General features: G+C 37.8%; 1 protein-coding gene across 1 annotated transcript; it reads left to right on the forward strand.

Annotated features, from left to right (window-relative positions):
* Nucleotides 1-9,522: 9,522 nt before the first annotated feature.
* On the forward strand, nt 9,523-14,604 carry LOC145781972 (membrane-bound acylglycerophosphatidylinositol O-acyltransferase mboat7-like). Its single transcript, XM_082593686.1, has one exon. It carries the CDS (start codon nt 9,523-9,525, stop codon nt 10,930-10,932), a length of 1,410 nt encoding a protein of 469 aa, XP_082449812.1. The 3' UTR covers nt 10,933-14,604.
* The last annotated feature ends 2,379 nt before the right edge of the window (nt 14,605-16,983 follow it).

A 16,983-nucleotide genomic window follows, 5' to 3' on the forward strand; every position in this document is an offset into this window, starting at 1 on the left:
TTTTGGCCTAGTGACAATGTTCTGGCAGAACATTGACTGGTGTGATGGCAAATATAACAGGAATGCTTAGCCTATGAACATCAAAAATATCAAGATTGATACGCATAACTTGCTTTTTTTTCACAGGCTGTGAGGTTTGAAGACCACTTATTGAATCTTTTTTTTAGGACTGAAAAAGGTTTGATCTTGATCCTAGCAGTTTTGCGTAGGCTACTGTTCTTAAGGCTTTGAAGCACTGACACAGGGGCCGTCATCAAGATTAACAGTGAAGTTTCCGATTGTTGAAGTGTTGCCTGTAAATCATTTCATCCACTTATATTGTTATGTTAGTCGTATCCAGGCTTACACCTGGTGGTTGAAGATTTAGATTGAGTGGACGAGAAGGCAAGAAAGCCAATCTTTGTGTCCACCTTCAGGCATGCCTTTAAGTGCCCTGCCAAAGACATAGCCACATGCTCTTGAGCGGTGTCGAACCGGCGCCCTTTTGATTGCCGTTCCAAGGCTTTCACCACTCGGCTATGCAGCCGACTTCATCCACTTGATGGTGCTGAATGGAGAACATTTCTTGAAATGCGTTAAGCACATTCCCCAAGTGTCAAATCAACGCCACTTCATCTTGTGGAGTAGATTCTTCATTTGTGAAGTCAAACCCTCAACCAACTGAGCTGCCATTTTGAAATTTGTGTAAATCAGCAAAAAGTCGGCAGCAGTGGCCGAGTGGTTAGCGCGTTGGGCTCGCAGTCGAGAGCCTGCATGTTCGACTCCAGCCACCCACACTTGCTGTTGTTTCTCTGGGCAAGAAACTTTACGATAATTGCCTCTACCCAGTGATCGATTTCGAGTAATGGGTAGCACCAAATTTCAGTCATAAGTAGAGTAGACAGTGATGGGCATTATCGGCGATAAATTTTTATCGCTTATCGTTATCGCTCAATTATTTTTTCAGTTATCGTTTATCGTTATCGCCAAAGGCAATATTTGATTATCGCCGATAAATTTGTTTCGGATCAACGCACAAGTGGAAAAAACATGAAAAGTAGCCTAATATTTTTACTAGCCACCTAGTTAATGAAACTAAAATTGAAACCAGTTCTTCTTCAGTACCTGAAGTGTGTGTGCACAGGTCGTTGTCAGGGGAGGGGGCACACCTCCCTGCAGCGACGGCCTTGACAACACAATAATTTTTAGAGTTGCAAATTGCAATGAAATGCATGCAACAATTCTCTTGTTGTTTTGCTGCAATCGGCAATCGTGAGTGAATTTTACAATTAGAATGTAAGCGCAACTCTGACTGCAGCATCGTGCATTTTACCTCACTTTTCAAGATCAAGACTCTAGAGATTGGGATTTTATTGCATAGGCTTAGATTAGGGGCGTAGCAAGTTAAAAGTTGTTCCTGTTTAAAGTTAAAGAAAATTAGCCATGCAGTAGGCTAAGTATGAAGTAGATAGGCTATGTATGACCGTCGAGAAAAGATGCAAGAACAATACAATAGACCTATAGTTCAGTGCTCTCGCCAGAGCGAAAAAAGTAGGGAGGGGGGGCACCTGCCCAAAGTGAGAGAGCACCAAATTGTTAACCTAATGAACAAGTCATAAAAAAGCCGGTCACATAATAAACGCCATAAGTTTTCGTGGGGCAACAATATTATGAATACGGAATGGTAATTTTGCAAATCAAAGTTAACAAATAACTAATCAACATAATAAGAAATCGGTTTATAACGAGAGGCCACAGAGACAAAAAACGTAACAAATAATAGCCTCGTGAATTTGAATGAAAAATTATTTAAAATTCAGCCAGAGAACTGGGGAAGCGCTGCAAACTCACTCAGTGAAATCCGAGGATCGGAAGCTCAGGGAGTTTATCAGAGAGTTTTTGGCATTGAATAGCTAATTTTAACATTGAAAATTCCGATATTGTTGTTCCGACATAGACTTCGTTTGATTTTGCGTTTTTTGGAATTTTTTCAATTATTGCTGACTTTGCTGTAAACAGGCTTTGAAGCAGAAAGCAAAATACAAAGTTTGGAACTTTTTATGGTATTTTCATTTGATTTAATTATTTTGCCTACTGCACGTAAGCGGCAGTGTAACTCAATTGATAAAAGCATCCAACTGGTATCTGAAGGTATAATTATAAGCACGGCGGTTACCTCAGTGGTTTGATTCTGGATCAAGAGGTTGAAGATTCGATACCCACTGCCGCTGTTGCGATTCTATTCATGCATAACTTACAAAAAGTTTTGTCCCTTTACAGTAGCCTATATTATGTTCGATTTTTCGTCATGTTGATGAAAACAGTTCGTGCTGCATAGGATGGGGCAGCGCTAATCAAGAAAAATAAATTATCGTTATTGGCAGGGGCGCCGGAAGCGGGGGGGCATCTGCCCCACTGCCCCTTAATTTTTTCTGCAGAAAGAGGGGCAGGGGGGGCAATGGTGCCCTTTTAAAGTCATGTAAGCTACTGCACATGTTGCAATATAACAATTTCTGCTATTCGCTTTTAGCCTATTTATAATCTTTCATTTTTACCTCAAAATAATATTATTTACGGCACAAAATTTTGCAACTGCAACACAGTAGGCTACAGGCCTTAAAACTCGTTTTTTTTCGGCAGCCATCGTGGCCTACCGGGAGCTCCTTCTCGGCTGCCAAATCTGCGTAATTGGAGGCCAAAATACAAAATAAAAATAACGACAGCACAAGTAAATAAAATTAAACTTGCAACAATGCTAAAATGATCACTTAGCGTTGTTGAAGTCTGGACCTGGGCGACGTCCTACAATAGAATCGTTGCACCACGCAGTAACTGCTTTATCGGGATTGTAATCCAGTACTGCGGGACCATCTAACGACACTCGCACGAGTGTCTCCAATGTGGCTGATTTTAAAGAAGTTCGCCACTCCCCTAGAATTCTTTTTAGCAACGAAAAACAACGTTCGACATGTGTTGACGATGACGGCAAGGTAATAAGTATTTCAATGATGTGAAGGACATTACTAAAAGAAGCATAATTTTTGCAAAATACCTCAAAATATTTTTCCCCTCGGATGTCAACTAACCTAGTTCTCCTTTTTAACAACGATTCAATGTCCGACAACATCAAATCGACATAAAAACGACAATATTTCCAGCCGATGTAAATTAGCACTCCGAATTAAGACTTTGTTAAAATAAACGCCGGGCCGGGCCAATTGAGGAGGTAGCACCGGCGGTCATTCAAGCACTACTTTACGTCCATGGCCGCAGGCTGCTTTAAGGCTTAACAGTAGGTTACATCATTATAACATAGCATGATGCCCTTCTTTGTATACAGGACACTTGTAGGCCATCATTCCTCAATAGCCTACATAGTGAGCTGATAGATTAGCATTATCGCTATATCTTATCTTAAAACTTGAAAAAAATTGGCCTTTTAGTGAACAAAAGTGCCCTTTTTTTGTAATCTTGCCCCCCCCTTAGTCAAAAATCGTTCCGGCGCCCCTGGTTATCGGACATTATCGGCGATAATTTATCGTTTATCGTTATCGCTTAACTGAAAAATGAGTTATCGCGCCCAACACTGAGAGTAGACAACCGGAAACAGACATTGCAGTCGGCTGCAGCGTGGTTCAGGTGTACGTCGGAAGGCGTACACCGATGCATAGCGCTCAAGTCCGCTTTCCCGCAATGCAGGATAAAGATGATAAAACAAAACAAACAACATTCATTTTTTGGCACTATGTTTATCACGAAAAAATTGGGCTAGAAATTTAAAAAACATCTGGCAACCCTAAATCCCTTAAAAATTTTTTAACCTGACAAGATCCAGACCAGAATCCAGATAAAAGCATTATCATTATCAATCAATCAATCAATCAATGTTTTATTTGTCAGTAACAGGAACATAGGTACATGTTTGAAATATGCAATATACACAGTACAAAAGTTACACAAGTTCCCATACCGACAGCAAGACAACGAGACGACCATACGGTCTACTAGTCAATTGCCACCCTACGGAAATTACGATTTTGCCATTTAAAATAAGCTTACAAGAGAAAAATAATAATTGAAACGTTCCCGCGCTTCAACAACAGCATAAGCACAAAAAAAAACATATTGATGATGACGTAGGCCAAAACACAAAATTCCATGAAGCAAGCAGAGAATAATAAAGTTTCCGAAGCAACTGACAAGTTGGTTTCCATAACATATCACTTACGATGCACTGTAGCTTTGTAAAATTACCGTTTTGATCTCTTTTTTGAAACAATGAAATGATAAGTTTTTTAGCCTACTTGGAACCTCTGACCAGAGCATTGGTCCCGATACCTGCATGGACTTCTTGCCAAATTCTGTGTTTGATCTGTTTATAAAATAATTGTTGCCTGTTTGATATCTTGTGTTATGCTGATGAATAGATGAAGCATTTGTAAATAAATCACAATACGTAGACGGATACTCATTCATATGAACTTTGTACATATGTTTTTTTATTTCAATGTTATGTATGTCTTTTAGTTTCAAGATGTTCATTTTGAAAAATAAAAAATTAGTGTGAGCATAGTAATTTTGTTTCGTAATTATTCTTATAACCTTTTTTTGTAATTTTATTAATGGATCCAGTGCACTGTCACAGGCCTTTCCCCAGCTTGAAATACAATATTGCAAATGACAGTAAATCAAAGCGTGATACACATCTTTTAAAGTGTCTGTGTTGACATAATTTCTGAGTTTAAGCAACGCCCATGAACCTTTTGCTACTTTTCCGCAAATTTTATCTATGTGATATTTCCATGTTAATTTTTTATCTATGTAAACGCCAAGGTATTTTATTTGATCTTTTTGTTGAATGCTTGTGTTACCAATGTTAATGTTAAAATTTTTTATGTGTTTTTTATTTGTTATTAGCATGTATTCAGTTTTTGAGAAATTTAATGATAATCTATTAAGCTTCAACCAGTTGTAAACTTTTTGCATTTCGGCATTCACATTGTTCTGCAAATTTATTTCACATTTGTCGCTCATCGTAAGATTGGTGTCGTCAGCAAATAGTTTAACATTCATGTTTGTTGAATTTGGTAAGTCATTTATATAAAGTAAGAAAAGAAGGGGTCCCAATGTCGATCCTTGGGGCACACCGCAGGTAACCTGTCTTGAGTTTGAAGAGATTCCATTGACGACCGTGTGCTGTAGACGATTGCTGATATAGCTTTTTAACAATTGTAATGGAAGGCCCCGAAAACCGTATGTTTGCAGTTTCTGTACGAGAATAGTGTGATCAACTGTGTCGAAGGCTTTAGCTAAATCAAGAAATACAGAGCAAGTTGTATCTTTATTATCTAGGTTAGTTAAGATGTTATCACAAACGTTTGACACAGCTAACGAAGTGGAATATTGTGGTCTAAATCCATACTGATGTGGTGTGATCAGGTCTTTTTTTGTTAGATAATTGTACATTTGTTCATACAGGCATTTTTCGAATATTTTGGTGAAGGGGGACAATAGTGATATGGGCCTATAGTTGGAACAATTTTTCCTGGAGCCACTTTTGAAGATTGGGGTAACTTGAGCGACCTTTAGTACATCAGGATATACACCTTTATCGATACACTCATTGAATAAGTTGGTGAGGAAAGGGGCGATTATTGGTGAGGATAGTTTGACAAATCTTATAGGTATTCCATCATGTCCTGTACTTTTAGAGACAGAAAGATTATTAAGATGTTTTAATACTTCTTCTTGATTGACAGGTTTTAGGAAAAAGGAGAATGGGACACTTTGCAATTTCAATAATGAGCCAGGAGACGGTAGAGGGATTTTAGATGCCATAGAACAGTGGTCTCCAACCTTTTTAAGAAGCGACCCCAATTTAAGCGAAAACGAAATCAGCATTTACATGAGACCCCATTTTTGTTTTTGTTTATTTTTCTTATCTTTATCCTGCATTGAGAGAAAGCGACTTGAGCGCTATGCATCGCTGTACGCCTTCCGACGTACACCTGACCCACGCTGCAGCCGACGGCAATGTCTGTTTCCGGTTGTCTACTCTACTTATGACTTAAATTTGGTACTACCCATTACTCGAAATCGATCACTGGGTAAAGGCAATTATCGTAAAGTTTCTTGCCCAGAGAAACAATTTTCCAATACGGAGAAAAATATTTTAAGTAATGCTGAAACTAAATAGGCCTAATACGAGTAAGTTTGCAGAATTACATAGAAATGTGGCTACACAAAAGTATTCCAAATGATTGTTTTTAAGAAGTTTTACATAACACATGAACGTGATTTCACGAACACAAAATTGTCAATTTGTTTCAACATTTAATTTGCACTGTTAATGCGATGATTTCAATTTGGTCAAGAACGTCATTGGACATATCTTCAATCCTACGTTTTACTGATAGTGAAATTGAATTCAAGAGATTGCAATTTACGTTCAAAAAACTCAGATGGTTTATCCATGCAAGCAGCCTGGATGATTTTTTTTCAAAATGACGTTTAAGTTTATTTTTCTTCATCGATTCTTCTGCGAGAACTTTATGACACTTTGGTTTGCGATTTGAATCAGTAAAACCAAGTTTTAAAAAAGCCTCGTCATAGCATTTTTTTATGGTATTTTTTGCTGCAATTTTTGTATAATATTTAGCTATACTTACTAGCTACAAATTACCATTACTAACTGCAAAGCAAACCAAAAACAGCCGATGAAATGTCTGCACACTACACCTGCATAAATAACTATTCGCTCGTTCTAGAGTCACCATGAATAACAAAAAGTTAATCTAAACTAGCATCGTAGTCTTTTTTTTTCGGTAATAAATTCAATATGGTGAGTTTTGGAGACCCCAGGAAAAATTAAGGCGACCCCACTTGGGGTCGCGACCCACAGGTTGGAGACCACTGCCATAGAAGGACCAATTTCTGTGAAATAATCATTAAAACAGTTACTTATTTGTGCAGGGTCAGATATTTTTTCATTGTCAGTGCTAATTATTTCTTCTGGTATGTGAGCTGTGTGCTTATGTTTGTACTTGATGATGTCATTTATGGTTTTCCATATTTTTCCAGTGTTGTGCTTGCTTTGCGTAATAAGAAAACTGTAATGCATTTTTTTGCTTGCTCTTTGGTATGAGTAAGTACATTTCTGTACTTTTTGTATGTTGCTTGTGCAGAAGTGTTTGTTGGGTCTTTTATTTTTAAATGATATAGTCTGTTTTTAGTTTTGATGGAGTTCAAAATTCCTTTTGTTAGCCATGGTTTGGTCTTGAGTTTTCTTTCTCTTCGAGACAACAATCGTAAAGGTGCATGCTTGTTTAAAGTGTCATTAAAAGTGTCGATGAAATGATTAAATTTGCTATGAACTGAATCATTCCTTTCTGTGTATTTGGTTGGTCAAGCTATAATGGTTGGTCAAGCTATTTTCCAGATCACAAACGAATTCATTAACAACAAAGTTTTTCATGTTCCTTACTTTTTGTGTATATTTTTCTTGTTTTGGTTTTACAGAGTTTATCACAACTACAATAGGAAAGTGGTCAGAAACATCGTGAATAAGAACATGGCGTTGAATTTTATTTGATTGGTCGTTGCTGTATACATGATCGATTAAAGTTGAACTTGTGGAAGTTACACGGGTTGGGGATTGTACTAATTGATTGCAGCCTAAAGAGAGAAACGCATCACAGTAATTTTTTACAGCAGAATTTTTTGTCTTTGCTAACATATCAATATTAAAATCACCACAAATGTAATATTGTTTTTTGAAATTATTTAACGAATCAATGAATTATGAATTAATTATGAATAATGAATTATTTAACGAATTATGAAAGTGGAACAGCACTGATCAAAGTTTCCTGAAAAAACTTTCACTCTTAAACTTATTTTGTGGATGAGTCATAAAAACTTGCAACGATTGCTGATACCCAACAGAATTGAACTTCTGCGAAAACTCTGATCAGCAAGGAAGGGTTTAACTTACACAAAGCTAATATTGAAAAACCGACAAGAATGAAATTTGCTGAAATTCAACCCTTGTCACTGATCATGGAGAATTGGTGTGAAGCTTCGCCATGCATGCAGCTATCCAGTGATCTGGAGTTGGGGCCATGAATGTAGAAGTTCCGGCTGTTAAACCTATACATTGAAAAAAAGCTTGATGATGATGATGATGAAGGGCGGGAGAAAAACTTGGAAACAGTGTTGTTTGAGATAATATACGTTACCTTCTTGTATTTTTATTTTTGCTGTAGCTGTGGTTACCGGTACCACATGATAGCCATAGCCTCTAAAGCTATAGTAACCAAATGTTTATTAAAAGCAGAGTGTAAAATTTTTGGATTGAAATACCTGAACTGTTAGCACTATTATTACACAAACCCTAAAGTTCAGATCCAATTAAATTTTGCCTGGCATTTAAAAAAGATGACTTCATGGTGTGATTATTTGTTACTTCAATGACTTGTATGTTACTCACTAATGTACATCACACAGTCAATCTTGTACCCTGCTGCTACACTTTATAAACAACTTGGAAGGGCCTACCCTTTTCAATACATAAAAATAGAATGTAGTTTTCTCTGCAAAATTCAACAATAGTGGTACCAGTACTCAGTAGGCTATGTGTCAATGCATGTGTTGTAGGTAGTTCGAATATCAAACATGGTAGATTCTTAAATTATATGTATAACTTAAGTCACTAAATATATATAAACTGATTCCGCATAAGTACTTGCTTTGCTTCTTTCTTTATTTTGATAAAATGACCTCAGGTTTAACCAAGATCTTGGAGGTGGACTTAAAAAATTTGGTCCAAAACAGCGTTTTTTAACATTTGTAGATATATTCTATATCTGGTGTCATTGCATAGACTGGCCTAGCAAACATTTAAATATTGGAACATTGCCATTTCACCGGGTGCAGTGATAAGTTGGAGTCATTCAAAGTTGTGGATCGGCCTGTACTATGCTCAAAAGGACATTAGTTCAACCCGGTTTAAAGCAGATGAGGATGTTGTGGCGTGAGAGAATTGACCTGTCGCAAGGATATTTCAGTGCAAGACAGTTGGGCATGAATTAAATTTCATCTATTGAGCATATCTTGCCTTGTGCAAATGCAAATATTTTTTTTAACAGTGTCCAATTTTTGTCACAATTTTTTCATGTGGCCTTTGTGACACAAAAGTTATATAATATTGGAATAAAGAAACAAAAAAGCTAATGTACAACTAGAAGTAGCATGCTGTTACAATGCCCACTGTATGAGAGTATGTGTGTGACTTAGTAAGGGACTATATTGCAATCTAAAATGGAAGCAGGTTACTTAATGACTGATCATCTTTCACTACTTCCTAGTACTAAAACAATATGTATATAAAATTTTACAGTATTTATACTTATTTGTGTGTTTTTGTAGTTTACGAACTGCCATACTGAAACAAGTAAAAAGACTTCAAGTCTTGTCTCGTCTCTTGTGTTACATCATCATCTGTCATGTATTTTACATTTCAGAAGCTTTGTTTAAATTACCAGGATGGTGAATGATGAAGTGATTTATAGTTCAGTTTTAGTTTCTACAATTTTAATTGGACTTCCGATAAGGCAGTTGTCTTCTGTTCGATCAAAGCAACTAGCAACTTCTTTCATTGGACTGTGTCTCACCTTTGGATTATGCAAAGCTGATGGATTTCATTCTTTTGCTGCATTTCTAGGTAATCTTATCATCATTAAAATAACCAGAAACCACACTTCCTTGTTATCTTTTTTGTGGTGTTTTGGATATCTTTTATTTTTCCGATGTGCTACATTTTTTGGATTGCCCAAGGCATCTCCATTAGCTAATGCCATCCAATTGATGCTGACTTTGAAGTTAGTGAGTGTTGCAATAGAAGTTCATGATTTTAGAATTAAACAAAAGTCTCATAAGAAAGAAAATTTAGACAATGTTAAGTTTCAACTTGAATTGGTTTGTGAACCATCTACATTTGACATATTTTGTTACTCCTACTGCTACACTGGGCTTTTTACTGGGCCTTTTTTTAAATATCGAACATATTATGATTTTCTGCACATGAAATCTGCTGTTGTACAAAAAGTTGCATGGAAGGAAGAAATATTTTCCAAAACTAAAAAAGTTGTGGTCTTTGCACCATTGTACTTCTTGGCAGCTTATTTCTTTTCGATTGAGTATCCAAAATCGAATGCTTTTTATGATGAACCGTTGTGGTATCGGCTTTTCTACATGGTTCCTATTTTCTTTCTTGGTCGAATGCGATTTTACACAGGATGGCTACTTGCTGAGTGTTCGTTTGTAACTTTAACTCTTGGAGCATACAAGGGAAGCTCAAAACCAAGGCCAGGACATGGGCCAACTATCGATTTACCAGAATCTGACAAAACAAGTGATTCAGGATATAACTTTGAAGCAATTCGCAATGTAGACCCGTATGGATGTGATTTTTCACCCACGGTACGTCTCGGAATGAGAAACTGGAACATGGGAGTCCAGTGGTGGCTTGCCAATTATGTTCACAAGCGCTGGCCGCATAATCTGAAGCAACTCCGCATCCCTGCTGTCATGGGCATCAGTGCATTCTGGCATGGCATTGACCCCGGGTTCTTCGGTGCTTTTCTTACTATGCCATTTGTAATGTTTGCTGAAGATCTACTGGGAAGTTTAATTAAAAAACGTCTCCCTTCAAAACTTCATGGCACTTATGATTGGTTAAATTGGTTCACAAAGATGAGGGCTTTTGAGTACATGTACATGGCATTTGCGCTATTAACCTGGTCCGATACATACAGGTATTGGAAGTCTTTATATTTCTGTGGCCATCTCATAACTGTATTTCTGATTGCAATATGTTTGGTATCCAAAACAGTTTTGAAAAAGCCAAGACTGAAAGACTCAGCCATTGACAAAACAGCAAAAAAAGACAATTAGATGTTTTATAATATACATTTCTGTCAATTTTTATTGTATACAACAACATAGTCAGTATAACTATTAACTATTGTGCTATTTAAACCAGTGGTTCTCAAACTTTTTTGAGCGCGACCCAAATCTGAGTTTTATGAACATCTCACAACCCAAGCCTCAAGCATCAAAAATTGTATTTTTTCTGATACGCATGAAATAGAAAAGACACAGACAACCAGTTGTTTGTTTGTTTGTTTGTTTATCTTTATCCTGCATTGCGGGAAAGCGGACTTGAGCGCTATGCATCGGTGTACGCCTTCCGACATACACCTGACCCACGCTGCAGCCGACGGCAATGTCTGTTTTCCGGTTGTCTACTTTACTTATGACTTAAATTTGGTACTACCCATTACTCGAAATCGATCACTAGGTAGAGGCAATTATCGTTAAGTTTCTTGCCCAGAGAAACAACAGCAAGTGCGGGTGGCTGGAGTCGAACATGCAGGCTCTCGACTGCGAGCCCAACGCGCTAACCACTCGGCCATGGCTGCCGACGAAGTACACAGTAGCCTACTATGTACACAGTTGTAGTACACAGTAGCCTACTATGAAACAATGATTTATTACAAAGAAATGATTGATTTATTTTAGTGGGATTGATGAAACTGAAGTTTTTCCTTCATAATATCTTCAATGCACGGCTCTCTTTTAGTGAGCGCAATGCGCAGATCGTCACTAGGATCGAGGCAATTGCGATCCTTGGTTTTTATAGTAAGTGTCAGTGCCAAAAATCCTTGCTCGCACACTCGCACTGTCGCACAGATACGTGGTCGCAAACGGGAGCAGATAAGTCATTGCTTCGTCATCAATTATTGGCTTTTCCTTTTTAACCAAAGTCCAGAATTCTCCAAGTGACGCTGTGGAAAAAAATTGTCGATGAAACTGATTGTGGTGCAATTCGATAAGCTTCTCCTGTAGTCATGCAATATCTTCTGATAAGTCGTCAACCTTTGCCATAAACGGATTTCAGACCCACACCTGAGATGCCATATTTACATCCGGGATGTAACGATCGAACTCCGTGATAAGGTTTCCTAAATGCTCCAATAAGATGGGTTTAATGACATCAATTGATTCCATTCCTCGGTTCCTCCAGATACTCATTCTTGGATGGAAACGTTTGCTGTTCGTCCACGCTCCAGTTTCTTCTTCCAGAGTTGCAGCTTTTCTTTTAAGCCAGACAGCTTCTCAGAGAGAGAGTGATAACATTTTGATTTCTGCCTTGCATTGATGTGCTAAGATTGTTCACTGCGGTGAAGATGTCGTCTAAGCAACATACTTTTAACATCCACTCCTTGCAAAGCTGCGGAAAGTCTACCTTTTGATTATATCAAAAATCCTGCAAAATACTACAGTCACGGCAGGTACACTGAATTATCTCTGTTCGTAAACGTAAAAGAAAAAATTGCATTCCTAGGCTGCTATTATACTTGTTGCACTGTCTGCCTTCCACTTATCTAAAATTAATAACAAACGGGATTCTCTGAAAAACTAAGCAAGTCTTAGCAGCTACTGTAGTTGGCTATGGCTCTAGCTGGCTGCCTTCAAAACTCTCAGAAAACCACTTATATATGATGCAATCCAGGTTACTGAGAAAAAATAACTGAGAAGCCACATAAAATGATGCAATAATTCAGTCATAATGGAATTAAAAATATTATACTTGAAAAATGAAATGAAAAAAAGTTTGTTTGGGCAGAATTGAATCACCATAGCGCGACCCATTTTTTGACCCTGCATGACCCATGTTTGGGTCGCGACCCATACTTTGAGAACCACTGAATTAAAGCAATCAAGTTATTAAGTTGGGATGGTATTGTTGGTTTGTGGCGAAATAATTTCGAGATGATGCACTTCAATTGACCAAATATTCAACTATTTGTGCCCAGGCTTCAGTTATTCCTCTGTTTCAGAGTAATTTGTTTGGATATTGCCTTTAAAATATTTTCTTGTTGAACTATTATTATTGAATATATCATCATTTTTGCATAATATTGTTAGCAGTGATCCACACAACTTGTTGCCGGTTTTAGTGAAGTTTTTTTAAGATAAAATTTCAACTTTTTTGTGATATATACCCTTGCAATTTGTGAATTGTTTCAAGCAACTTGAAAATGTTCAATTTCAAAATTTTGACCCATTGTGATACCGTAACTCACTTTTGTAGCGTGGACTCCGTGTGCTTCTGATGTCCTGATGGAATGTGTGCTGGTCAGTCTTTCACTGTGTAAGGGATGGATGGTCCATTCCAGTGTTATTGCTCAGCTGCGATTTGCAGCATTAATTTGAACAATTTTGTAGCTGAAATTTAGAGAATGTTTACAAAGAAGAGATTGATCGGAACGTTGAAGTTTGAAGGCTCTTTTGTTCATCAGACAAGATCGGGTTTTATCCATGACCTTGTCTAACTGAAGATGGATATGGTCATATTAAATGTTTTCATGACATGGAACTACGCGGACATAAAAATGAAATTTCACACTCGTTGGTGTACAAAAATTCGTGTCAGGGCCGATTGAAGTCTTTCACGTCAGGGCCATGTTAATCAACATATTACTGCGAAATGAACCTTGCCTCATCCATTGTCGTGTTATCACAACTTTTAAGTTACTCAACTGTTCGTTCTACCGTTGAAGGTAATGTGCGTGGTATTGTGTATTTTACTGATGTGGTTACTTGCTGACTGATCAATTTTAAACCAATTTGTGGATAACATGTTGGGCTAACATCATGTGCTGTATTTTGCGTTGTGACATACATCATAATTTTGAATCTGTTTTTCTGAACCATGTTGAAAAAAATACCTGATAAATTTTTCCTGCCTTAGATATCACTCTGACGACAGTTCTCAACCGGGCGTGACTTTACCGACAAAGGAAGCACGGCTACATGGTGCGTTCTTGAATTTGATCTTAAAAAACATCTCTATTCGTCAACTGGGATGTTTGTAGCTCGGCAAATTGATATTTTATTCACTAATGTTGTGTAACTGTTGCATCGTGTACTTTCTACTGTGCGTATCTGATGTAAATTGAGTTGCGTTTTCAAAACACTCAACAAAAGATTTTTTTTAATCGAAAATTGCTCACCTCATTTTTGTGGAAATAAGTGGTAGGCTACGGTTCTGAGTTGAAAGGATAAATAATTGGGATAGTTGAAAAGGGATTAATGTGGATCAATATTGCCAACATTTTTATCCAATGTTTCATCAAGCAAGATGGTGTGTGGACTGTAGAGCAAACTTAAAGCCATAGTTTCTCATCAGACTTGTGTATTTTTTTTACCGTCATGCTTGTTTGTGCTGATCTTTCCTCCCACTGTTTCCGCTTTTGATCAATGGAGACTCTGTGAAACGTGAGTCAAATCTTAACTTCCGTTTGTTGGTTTGTCACCTTTAGAATTTTCAATTCAGAGGTAAATATAAATTGAAATGCGTTTCTTTTTTCGATTCAGTTTCTGTATATACTGTAGTTTCAATTTATGAAGAACATCAGTCATCAAATTATGTTAATAGACCTTTTGCATAACAAACCAACAGAGCGTGACGTTGGAGTCGTGAACGACTAGCCGCTGTTTACAATACTGTTCGCTAGAGTCAGTGGCGTAGTTTGCAGGCGAATAAATTGATTAACGTTTGCTTGAGCTGTTGTTTTGTGGTCTTTACAGGCGTGTATCAGTGTTTCAGTATAATTTACCAGAAAATAAATGTCTTTTAAGTTGTAGACTTAGGCTACAAAAACGTAAACCTTCGACCAGTTCTTTGCTGTATTGGAAGCGACCTTGCCAGGCAAAGATAGGAAGAATTTCCTGTATTATACAGCTTTAAAAGCTGGGCATGCCAATCAAAATGTTGATGCAGAACTTGATGACGATGCTAATTTCGAAATAGCTACAGGAGCACTGCATCAACACAGCGGTGGAAGATGAATTTTTGTTGGTGTTGATGAAGCTTCGCCTGGGTTTGTTTTATACAGACTTAAGCACAAGGTTTGGTATTAGTTCTGCATTCGTATTGTACACCGTATTTTTTATTCATGAATGCATCTCATGTATTTAAGGTTGATTAGTTTGAACATATTCCCTCATCGTGATGTTATCATAGCAGCCATGAAGCCAGACTTCAAGAAGGTCTACACAAGCGCCATGATCATCATCGACTGCACTGAAGTAGGCCTACGTCTCGAAACACCATCTTCACTTCACCTTTAAAAACGTACCGACGTACCGTACTCAAAAAATAAAAGTACTAACACTGCAAAGGCATTAGTCATTAGTGGGAGCTCTAAATGGGGATATTATGTTTGTATCTCAGTTGTACACTGGTAATGTGCGTGACAAAGAAATATGTGAGAGGAGTGGATTTTTTCATCTTTTGAAGCAGAAAATAGCTGCTAATGAACTGCACTTCAAGTCTTCAATGATGCTATTATGGCCGATAAAGGGTTTCTTTTCTTATAGAAAAAGATTTGCCTACATGATAATTAATATTGGTCTACATTTGAATATCCCACCGTTCCTAGGTAAGGTGAGTCCCATACTTGATCCAAGCATCGGGGAACGAGAAGATAAGGTTCTCATAGACTAAGCCTTCGGCACTAACGAGAGTAGGGTGGCCAGTTCCTTTCTCTCGGCCGCCTTTACTTCAGCAACTACGCCCACCCAATTTATTACACCCTGGGTAGAGGTGAGCGGTGTTTTTCAACAACCAGCTGAAGCCGGGAGTCGAACTAGGATTGCATGATTGGAAAGCGAGCGCCTTATCCGCTGCGCCATCCCACCGCGTGTTCCTAGGTAGAAGGCTTCAAATGAGTGAAGACGAAGTGTTGAATACACGAAGTATTGCACGCCATCGCATTCATGTAGAGAGGGCCATAAAAAAAAATTCGTCAATTTCCCATCTTCGACAGGCAAATACCAGTGACTATGCTTGGTATCATCAATGAAGTGTGGTTGGTTTGTTGCATATGTTATGCAGAATCAAAATGAAATATTGCAAGACAAGATACCATTAACGTGGTGTATAATACCCGGTCAAAATGCACACGCTCCACAATGGCCGTCCTAAATTGCCTTTCCTAGTCTGTTAGCCAAAACTATGATTAAAACGAACAAGAACTGAAATGTACCGATAACCTACAACTCGTAAACACAAAAAAATTACTTTCACCTGCCAGCGACTTCACGCTTGCTTGCAATAACAAGAAACGCCTTCATTAACCGTAGTAAACAAGCGCGTTCTTGACCCACAGTCTCTATATTACTATTGTAATATAAGATTACTATATTATTACTCTATATTACTATTGTAATATAGAGACTGTGCTTGACCCTCAGACTCCGCGTAACTCAAACGTCACGCTCTGGTGATTTTGAATGTGCAAAAGGTCTACAGTAGAACTCGGTTAATCCGGATCTTCGCCTAATGCAGATAAAACTGGAAGTACAAATGATTTGTAATCTTTTTCTTGAGAAACAGCTTCGGATCTTCGCCTATTCCGGACAAAAGTTGCGCTTTCTCCGGATTTGCCCAACCGTTTTGCCATTTTATGCTAAAACGTAACGTGGCTTATTGCGAGAAATTTGTTATCTATTGTTCCGTTAATGTGACGCAATAAATTATTACGGATTTCTTCCTTTTATGAACAGTCATCCCTCCTAACGCAAAATTCGTTGCCCAAACTCGTACTGTAACTTGAAAAGATATCGGTGGAATTTTCGGCGGTATGTCGGTGACGTTTTTCCAATAGAAGACTTTGTTTGACCGTGATTTTTTGTAAGTTTTCCAAAGAAACTCGTCTTCCGTAACTGTTTTCAAAAGTTTTGAGTGACTACAGATTATTCCGAGACGCATGTCTGAAGATATAACTTTTGCCAGTGTGTTCTTGCGTTAGACGCAGAGTTTGGGAACGTTCAAATATTACGTAACGCTTTTTTTCCGAATTTTTGACCCCCCCCCTCCCCCATGTAACGCTTTTTTCAATCCCCCCCTCCCCCATGTAACGCTTTTTCACTACG

This window comes from Aplidium turbinatum, chromosome 13 (assembly GCF_918807975.1).
Source record: "Aplidium turbinatum chromosome 13, kaAplTurb1.1, whole genome shotgun sequence".
Lineage (NCBI taxonomy): Eukaryota > Metazoa > Chordata > Ascidiacea > Aplousobranchia > Polyclinidae > Aplidium > Aplidium turbinatum.

Coding starts and splice junctions, on each gene's coding strand:
- LOC145781972 (XM_082593686.1), top strand. CDS start 9,523: ATGGTGAATGATGAAGTGATTTATAGTTCAGTTTTAGTTTCTACAATT.